The sequence below is a fragment of the Brachycentrus maculatus genome, unplaced genomic scaffold (assembly GCF_059751285.1).
Source record: "Brachycentrus maculatus isolate JH-2025_06_01 unplaced genomic scaffold, ASM5975128v1 h1tg000029l, whole genome shotgun sequence".
In the NCBI taxonomy this organism is placed as follows: Eukaryota; Metazoa; Arthropoda; class Insecta; order Trichoptera; family Brachycentridae; genus Brachycentrus; species Brachycentrus maculatus.
Genome location: NW_028280783.1, coordinates 984,382 through 995,230, shown reverse-complemented (window position 1 = coordinate 995,230; position 10,849 = coordinate 984,382). Strand labels below are relative to the sequence as shown.

At 32.4% G+C, this 10,849-nt stretch overlaps 1 protein-coding gene across 1 annotated transcript; it reads left to right on the top strand.

Annotated features, from left to right (window-relative positions):
• The first annotated feature begins 492 nt into the window (after positions 1-492).
• On the top strand, positions 493-9,362 carry Rab21 (RAS oncogene family member Rab21). The gene is made up of 4 exons (XM_088271332.1): positions 493-872; positions 2,765-2,932; positions 3,919-4,037; positions 6,237-9,362. The coding sequence occupies exons 1-4, from the start codon at positions 738-740 to the stop codon at positions 6,442-6,444; spliced, it is 630 nt and encodes a 209-aa protein (XP_088127458.1). The 5' UTR covers positions 493-737; the 3' UTR covers positions 6,445-9,362.
• Positions 9,363-10,849: the final 1,487 nt, after the last annotated feature.

The following is a 10,849-nucleotide window of genomic DNA, read 5'->3' as shown; positions in this document are numbered from 1 at the left end:
AAAACCGGACTGCCGGACTGTAAAATTCCGGGTAGTGAACAGGCACCCTTAGGGCGCTTGTCCACGAGTTCACGCAATGTTAAAAAATCATGAAAATCGTCTTAGTACGTCTTCAAAGCTATCTGCTGAACTGGAAAGTGAATGCAACATTTAAAAAAATTGACACGCACCGTGAGAAGATGTCTTTAAAAATCGGGATTATGAGGCTGCAAAGCGAGAAAGAAACCATGGCTCTCTGAGGTCAACAGGAAAAATCCTCTTTAATTAAAATAAAAAATATCAATTATTTGACATATGACGGAAGAACCTGGAGGCAGTTTGTAGTTTCTATATGCTCCATATAGGAATTAAATGTGAATTAGTATAGTTATAAGTAGTTAATTAGTATATGAAAGAGGAACACGCCAATCGAAAACGCGCGTTTGCTATCTTATAGTTCTTACTCAGGATTACCTTTGTCTATGATACTCATGTAAGTCTCTTTTGTCGCTTATAGTTGAAGGACAGTTGTTGTTGACGAAACATTTTGACAGATCCGCTATCCATACAAAACATATTTCGCGATTTTACCTAACAGCATGCGCATCTTTGATGCGCATAAGAAAAAGATTTTTTTTTCTTCCTGTCATCGAGTTAAAGTCGATTAAAGTTAAATTATTGTTTCATGTGACCGCGACGATTTTGAAAGCTTGTCAATATTTTAATGCATTTCTGTGACTTGTAGATATATTTCAGCAATGGCCGCTAACAGTACTGCGGGAAATCATAATTACAAAATAGTTCTTCTTGGAGAAGGATGTGTTGGGAAAACGTCACTACTTGTTCGCTACATAGAAGATAAGTTCAATAATCAGCACGTTACTACTATTCAGGTAAGCGTATTATTAAATTCTATCACAATTCGCGTTACGTAATAATTTTCTTTATTGTATAGAAGTTTTGTCCTTTTCCGAAAATTTTGTTTTGAAATGGTCCGAACGCTAGTGGCCTTGCAATATGCTCCATAGTTTATTAGTTTCCATGCTATGCTCTCTTTTATTAGCCTTTTGGCGTAATGGCTACGAAGGCAAAATCTACAAGAATTGAAATGCGTTTTTTTTCTGTTTTTATATAAATATTTATGTTTTCATATATATTAGGTTGATGCATAAGTAATGTATTTTTACGTAATCTGTGGCATATTTTTTTACCAACTATGTTAACGTTTGTTCTTAATGTTGTTTTTGTATCATATAAAGGAGGGTTTTTTCTAACATTTTATTCAGTTTACCGTTAGCGGTTGCGCTATATAGAGCCCTTGTGAATTTTTTTAATGTCAGAGAAAAGAGTGTATATTGGACACTTTTACTTTTTGAATTCGATAAAGGCCACAATGCAACTGAGGCAACCAGAAACATACTTGATGTGGACGGCAGAGGTGCTATCGATGTTCGAAGCAGTCAACGATGGTTTGCTAAATTCAGATCTGGGAATTATCAACAGCTAATGAAGAAATATCGGTACGCCCTTCAACCACCCATAATGATGTACTGAAAGCCATACTTGAAGCTGATCCCCGTCAACATACCAGGGAAATTGCATTGACGATGGATATTGATCAATCTACGGTGGTGAGGCATCTGCATTGGATCGGAACGGGTTCCAAGTACGATGTGTGGGTACAACGCGCGGCCACATTCTGCGATGATAACACAACATAAATTTAAGGAGCTAAAATGGGATGTGTTGAATCATCCACCTTACTCTTCTGATTTAGCTCCTTCTGATTTTCACATTTTTTTATCTTTACAAAATGATTAAAATGGAAAAAAAAACAACGGAGAAGGTGAAAACAGCACTAAAAACGTTCTTTGCATTGAAACCCGAAAGTTTATATTAAAATAGGATTAACCCATTTGACAGAAAGATGGAAGAAAGTCATTTGAAATAATTGAAAATATGTAATTAACTAAATTACTAAAGTATATGCGAATAAAAATCATTTTTGTTTTCATGAAAAAATATGACGTTACTTATGCATTAACCTAATAGATATCTTGCAATAGCCCCAGATTCATTTACTTCAACTTTTTATTTGTTTAATTAAGTTAAACGTTTGCTTTTATAACTTTAAGGTGGAATGGATACTATATTCAATTTCCATAATTCAAGTTCACTATCGATTGATTCCATTATGAGAGATTTTCGTAAAAACATATCAATACAATCTGAAAAATCATCAAAATTCACAGGCTCCTTATGCACATAGACAAAAAAATGACATATGTTCATCATCACATGGTTCATTAGTAAATATTAAGACCTTTCAACACTGCCATTGTTTTAAATATGTGCTTTATTTTGTGCCTTTTATACCTTTCAAATGAAATACCTACATATTTTTATTGTCATCCAATTTGACTATACCACATATGGGCAAAAATCTGCCTTTGCGGATTTGCTGACACCTAGTACGGACACCTGGCGAACTAATAGCTTGAAAGAGATTATCCTGTATTAAAATTAAAATGTAACTTTGTTTTAAAATCACTGTAAATATTTTATTATAACTTAATTGTAACGTCTACTGGTTTCGAAGCTAACCGCTTGCTAAAGAAGCGGTTAGTTTTTTGCTGTTGATAAACAGCATCGTACTAACTGAAATTTCAGTCTGCATTGTTCTCAGAGTATATATTAGCAAAACCGGAACAATATCAATTTATTATCTCTTCTCGATTTTGTTTATTTCTCTGTGTGGTTGTGAGTTGTGTTTGTTTTATTTCAGGCATCTTTTCTAAATAAAAAACTGAATATTGATGGAAAAAGAGTGAATTTATCGATTTGGGATACAGCTGGACAAGAGAGATTTCACGCTTTGGGACCGATCTATTACAGATCATCTCATGGGGCCATTTTAGTTTATGATATCACTAATGAATATTCATTCCATAAGGTAACATATATTTCAATCTATAAAGAAATGATTACTCTAAAAAACACAATAATTGTTCCTATATTCCCAATACTTCATCCAGTCTAGTCTTAACTTGTACAAATGTGTTTCAATTGGAATTTTACAAGTATTCAGTAGATGATATGGCAACCGGGAAATTTTCCAAATAACAAATATTTTTATTCAACATACGACTTTTTGCCTCTTTTCCTTTTATATAATGAAATGCTGAATTTGGATCTAACCTTTTAAATGCTATAAAAATAAGTGTGGTAGGTGCAATACTTAATCAATATTTTTTATCCTAGAACTTTGTGTGTTACAAGCAGCCGTGAGTTATTGTGTGTGGAATTCCTGAATTCTAGTTGTGTAAAGATAAACCTTTCATACATATTTGATTGTCAGTATTTATTTACTTTACTCAAAAAGAATAAATATTCAAAGAAATGTAATTTGCTATTTAATTATGGTGTTTTAAATACTATGGACAACATTTTGAGTGTGTCCAAAAAAAATATATATGTATTTGTAAATGCAATGTCATTTTTCTTAATAGCTTTAAAACTATAAAATGCATAAGGATGATGAAGAGGAAAGATGTAAGGACACAGTTTCGCCTGACTCTGGTGGAAATCCTAAAGTAATCTATTACACCATTGTTAACTCTCATACGGCATTTACTAGTTAAGTAAAGGACCTAAGAAAGCTCCACTAACTTCGAGGACACCCCATAGGATTTCAGAATTTTTTGACTATTTTCTTCTTCTCCATCTTATTCCTCATTGCTGAGCGTTGTGACCCTTGCAGAAGCAATGACTCTTCTCCAGTTATTCCTTGACCGCGCTGCACGTAGCACTCCTACTACTGAGTTTATTTTAAACATTTTGTGACTACAAGGCCATCGTCACATACAACTGTTAAATTTCTGGCTTTCTTCTAGATTGTGACCTTATAATTTGTATTACATTTCGTTTAACATGTTATAGGTCAAAACATGGGTAAAGGAGTTGAAGAAAATTCTCGGAACAAATATTTGTTTAGTTATTGCTGGTAATAAGATAGATTTAGAAAAAGACCGAAATGTCACAGTTGAAGAAGCCGAAAGGTACTGTATGTTTTTGATGTTGAAATTTCCTCTAATGTTTAATTATAATTTATTTTTGTCCTGCATATGGCTTAAGATCTGATTTAACATTGCCGCGTATTTGTTTTTTCAAAAAATGGCGTGATTACATAAACATATAATTGATAATTTTATTGCGACCATATTATGATCATATTGCAATAATATATTTGTAATTTCGCACTTTAATTTTATGAACTAAACATGCTTTATATCGATAATAAATACAATAATTTTTATTAACCTTACCTTCCCGGTTATTTGTATTTACTACAATACGACTGTAATAATGAAAATACAGATATAAAATATAAAAGATACAAGCTCAGAATTTTGTATTTCTCTGTAATACAATTACGTAGTACATGAATGTATTATAATACAAAGTTTTTCATTTACAGCGACGGAAATAAATAGTTTGTAAAAAATCGGTGATAGAATCAAAAATACAAGAATGTTTCTCAGTGTGTGCATGCGTGCCTTGCTTTGCGTACTCGCACATGTGGCTTGATACCGTTTCCGTCAATCTCCTTTTAATAGCGCGCAAGTCGGCCTTCGGGGTGGTTGTGCCGCTATGCCAGCTATAGCGACTACTTGCGATGTATTTTTTTCTCGTTTACAGATACTTACCAGAGCTAATATTACAAAATTGATACATGTTAACTTCAACTATGGTCAATAAAAGCAACATTTAAGGATACTCACATTTTTCCCATTTTTAAATAACATTTACATATGGTGTGCAAAATACATATCACCTTTGCACACGGAAGTTTTCAGCACCGTATAGGAAAGATTAAACTAACTTACAATAATTAATGTTTAATTGTGTGATTTCATTAGCTTAAAGTGCACTAGTTACATATTATTGAACTATGATATTATATGCCATTACTTGTTTTATGCATAAGTATTGTAGAGTGTTCTCTTCTTGTTGAATTACCCAACCCTCCTTGACCCTCAATGGTGCATACAACAGTTCACCATATCTCGATCCTTAATTACACGAATGCGAGGTGGTCAGTCTTGTGCCAGTCCAGGTGGATATCAAATCAAAATTTCCGTTAACTGTATAGTAGTAGATGTATTTTTTTTGTATTTTCCTTTTTTGTATTTTTTAATTGTATTTTTTAAAATTTGTTTAACCTTTTGAACGCGTTAAGCAAAAAATAAAATTTTATCTGAAAAATGCAAATATTCCATAAAAAATAAAATATTCTATAAAATTTCTTTTATTTGTTCAAGCCATGTCCAAGGCTCGTAAAAGCCATGGACTATAGTGGATTTACGCGTCCAAAGAAGAAAACAATTGGGGCGACTAATCGATTTACGCGTCCAAAGGGTTAAGAGCCATACCAAGTCCGACTACTTAAATTTGGTCTTGTTTCCAAATCAAGGAATATAGTTGGTATTCTACTGTATTAGATAAATGAGTAATTCCCCCGGGTTTATGCTACAAATTCTCCAGGTTTTCAGGTTTTTAAAATCTTTGAAAACCCAGAAGCCCTTTGGGAACCGAGATCATAAACCCTAGCGCAGTTGCTTCAGTGTATGTAATACACATATCAGCATATTGGTGCACTGCCTAAATAACTGTCAATTATTCCAGCCTAAATGGCCAATCAAAACTGATAGACACTCTGCTAGAATGTGTGTAGTGTGAATGATATCATTCACACTGGAGCGTAAACGTTCATATAACATCTATATGAACGTTTACGCTCCAGTATGAACATTCGTATAGTATCTATATGAACGTTTACGCTCCAGGCTATTGCGACATATTTCTCGGAATGTGAAACAATGTTTATTTCTCTTTAAGTAAACTATAAATTAGATATCATATAAAATATCTTCATAGTAACTACAATTAATTTTCGCATACATGTACTATTTTCTACTTAATGCGTTTATCAATGTCTTGAGTAAAATGCTTATTGAATATAGTTAACTTATTGTGGTTGATACAAAGATAAATTTTCATGATTTCAAGTTAACAAATGTCAAACCACAAAATATGTGTTTTATAATAAATGCAAATTTCAAATGTTTCATAAAAAAGAATAACCATTCTCTAAAAGTATTGATGGTATAATTTCATAATTGAATTTCACTTTAGCATTTTGCATATGAATTTGTTTCTGCACAAGTATATATTTTTTTAAATATTCTTTTTTCTAGATATGCATCATCTGTAGGAGCTCTCCATTGTCAAACATCGGCAAAATTGAACGAAGGGATAGAAGAACTGTTTTTAGAATTAACTAAGCTGTTGATCCAAAGATCCGAGGTGGAAGAAGAAAAAAGCAATGTCCGTCAGAGTAGAATTCTCATTGTCGATGAAGAAGAACAACCAAAACGAAATTGCTGCGGAGGGCAAACCACATAAATTATAAATAATCATGTTACGCAAGCTGTGAATATTAGTGTTATATCATCTGAAAATAAAATAATGGTTGATTACTGATTTCACTTTGTAGGCAGCGAAGGTAATGTCAGGGAAAGACACCATTTGTGTTAATTGAAATTAAATTCTTCCCATTTATAAGTAGGATAATGGCAAATGTATACTAGACAACCAAAATTGGCTGACTGTGAATATTATGTTAACTCGTGCTTGGCACCCAGGTGTGTTTATTGAGATGTCACAACACTACGTAGAAAGTAGAGTGCCGTTTATACCCGGTAACGGGACCCTCGAGCCGAGTTGTGTGATTGAGTATGGGAACTAATATTTAAGATTAGATTATTAAATTCCTCGAATTCGCACTTACTACCCCAATCATAGATTCCCAGTGACGAACTGTTCAGTGAAGTTATGCATATTTATTGATTTGGCGTTTAATTTGTAGAACTCCATTTTAATTTATGTATTGATATTAAATCAAACACAGATTTTTTGAGTCTACTAAGTTGTATTTTATTAACAAAAACACATAAAAAATTATATTGTTACAATTGTTTCGCCTTGTTAGGGCATTATCAAACGAATGTCTATGACATGTCGCCCACTCCTTTCAAGAATGTCATAAATCAAAATACTTGATTTTTCAGGAGATCGTTTTTAAAGTTTAAAAAAATAATAAAACATATTAAAAATAAATACCAAGTCACTTAGTAATTTTTTTACTATGCAACAGATCGTTTTAGGTAAAACCTGAAGGTTTTTTCTCAATTTGAAAAATATTTAGGATATTTAAAAAAATATTTAAACATTACCTTTTGATTTATGACGTTCTTGCTCAAAATTTCAGTAATTGTGCCTGAAGTATGTCAAAATATGTCATTATTGTCACTAAAACAAATAGAATTTGGAAGTCTGAAATTGAAGTATCTTGAGATAATTTCATTCCAAATAAGCAGTTATACCTAAAAATAATCATGGAGTTCAAATAAAAAATATGGGTTTGGGCCTTTTTTGGTTTTAAGGATAAAACACAGATAGAGGCAATACAATTTTATTTTCTCAAAAATTTCCAAAAAGTTAATGGTAACAATTACAATGCTCGTAGATATATAATACAACATACAACAGATAATAATATAGAAGTTTAAAAAAATATAAGCTACTGTATAAAACAGTTTTTTGATAACACTAAAGGCACAGTTGCTTTTTTAATTTAAAAAGTTATATAAACCTTTGCTTTTCAATTTTTTTCAATAAGTTGCACAAGGTTATTCTTTTTAGCGTCAGAAATCTTAGGCTTTTGGACGAAGGCAGGCTTTAGCGGTATATTTTTATATGGCTTAGGTTTTCTTATAATGATGGCCTCCATAAATTCTGTTTCCCCATAAGATTCCCCATTATAAAATAACGAACTAGGGGAATCTCTTTAAATTCGCATCACTTTAATCTGTTTAAATTGAACAGGTTCATTTGGCTTATTTTTGAGGACACGGAGATGACCAACGTCAGAGGCCAAAAGTTTTAAATCAAAGAAGTCTTCAAATGAAAGTTCATAAATAGAAAATGGTGTTGTTCTTTTTGCTGTTCTAATTAATGAAATAAGACCTTCTGGCGTATAAATTGGCCCACTTTTGAGTGCTTGTTTTATTTTTCTTTCAATTAAAGAGTGAACGGAATCACCTTCGTTCTGGGTATGGCCCTTTATCAAAAATTTATGTGTGATTGAATCGATAATGTATTTGCGGGCAGCAAAAATGTATGCAGCTAACATTAATTGGTTCTTCTGCTGTCCACTGCAATTATCAGAATAGAAAATAACATCGTTAGATGTTTTTCTTTGATCGGTTTTCTGCTTTTTGTTGCCGGCTGAAGAATATCATCATTGACACCACTGAAATCGAGTTTGCTTTTAACTCGGTAAATCGGTTTTCCTGAAACAATCACAAAATATAATAAAGACATTAACGAACTTCATTGAATGCATATTTAGTGTACAAACAATTTTTTTTACCTTTACTGTCGGATGTATTTCTACATAAAGCGTCTTTTTGGCATTGTTTTACATCTTTTGTTACTAATTTTATCAACATTTTTCCCTCGAAAAGTCATGATGATGAATGTAGAAAGGACAAACGTAAATTACCAATTTACGTGCAGAAAGACGCATGCTGCAATTTGTAGCAACTTGCAAATAGTAGATTGTTTTACTGGCAATAATGACACATTCCTAAATAAACTGCTCATTTTTCTTATAGTGGACGAATTTTTCTTTGGAAAAGTGTCATAAAACAAATTAGTTCAAATCCGCTTTGTAAAATGAAGAAAGTTTTATTGACAATAGTGTCATAAGTTAAAATAGTACAGTCGATGTCACGCTTTTACTGTGCAAGAACGTCATAAATCAATATAAACCAGACAGGACGCTATTTGTTTTCTTTGCAATACTGACACAAAACAAAATAATACATTCTTGATACAAAACTATTAATTAAAAATGGTCTTACCTTTTGCGCAACACTGTTTTATGCCGAAATAATACACTATTGCACTGATCGACAAGAACATTCCTGCTCGATGGGTCAGTCACAACTAACTTATGACGGTCTTGAAAAGAAAAATAAATAATTTCTTCAAAATGCAAAAACAACACTTTCTGCCCTGTAGCGGATAAATATTAAGTTAAAAATATGTCGCTTTTGCTGGGATATAGTATATTTTCTAGGCATTCCGAAATCATGCATAACTCAAAATTGACGAATTTTGATTTATGACGTTCTTGAAAGGAGTGAGCGATGTATGTGACATTCGTTTGATAATGCCCTAACAAGGCGAAACAATTGTCACAATATAATTTTTTATGTGTTTTTGTTAATAAAATACAACTTAGTAGACTCAAAAAATCTGTGTTTGATTTAAAATTAATACATAAGTTATGCATACATACAAGCATACTGCAGTATTTGAGTTGCTATTAATCTACACTTATGTACATATATAAAAAGTGGCAGCTTTTTAATAGAAAAATACTATAATATTTGTACAAATAGTGAGTTTCCACCTATTTGTTTTATTATTGCCTGTCAAAAATTAATTTGACCAGAAATAGTAATATTGCAAAGGGAAATAGACAAATTATGGCAAGTTTATGGTTATACATTTTGAAGTTTAGAGTATTATACTTAACACTTGTGTTCATATATCGTAGTCATACAGGAGAAAGTGACCAAGTGCATTTTTTTACAAATACCTAATCACTGACTATTTGATATCTTACTAGCTTAATATTGCCCTGAAAAAATCCCAAAGGATTTTAAGCTTGTAAGTATAATATATTGACTTGTTAAAAATGACTAACTGCACTAATGTTTATTTTCTTGCCAAGCGAAAGTGACTTAAATGGCCCTCCTGAACATTTTACATTTTATCAGTTGGTCACTTTCTTTTGAACGACTATGAAATGATAATCAAACCCAGAACTGCATGTATGATATCTCAACCTTAACCTTGACACTGCGGAGAAAACTAATTTGTTACACTTCATTTACAAGATCATATTAGCTTTCATTCAATTGAAAAAATAGACCATTGTGGTTCGCCATCATTGACCTCTTGATGCATTCCAGATACTGCTGCTGATGTTTTGATTTTATATCAGCTTAGTATGTATTTCTGTCAAATCTTTTTGAAATTAAAAAAAGGACATCCAACTCCCAAATACGTGAGTCCAAGATAATTGGCATTCTATTGATCTACTCTTTACTAATGTACACCTAGAGGGTGGGACGTGATCACTTCCTTATTTAAAAAAATCATAACACAAAAAGTATTGTCAGAATGAATTTAATTATTTTTTCTATATACAAGAGCATATTTTAAGTTTTATTTTATTTAGTTTTGAAAACGACATCTCGAAGGCTGCTACTGTTCTTGTTAATGCGCTAGGATAATTTTGAATTTTCTGTCAAGTTATTCCAGCATATCTGTGTCTATGTCGGTATAAGCAGCAAGAATATTGTCCTTCAGCTAACCAAGAGTCTTTGGATGATTGGTTAGCTAACCAAGAGTCTTTGGATGATTGGTTTAAATCAATGGTATAAGGTAGCCGCGCAGAAAATAGTTACAGGGAGCTAAATCTGGGGATCGCTCTGGCCACTGAAGATTGCCCCTAAGAGAAATGCGCCGTTTGGGAAAGTGTTCCCGCAAAAAAATAATAAAAGTTCGAGTCATGTGAGCTATTGCATCAACCAGCTGGAACCACACACCCAATAAATCTCTTACTTCGAGTTTGGGTATAAAAAAAACTCGTAGAAATGGATATGACCTTTTTGACTGTGAACGTTTCAGGCATCCTGATGGTTCTGGAAGGTCCATTTTGTTTCTTCTTCAC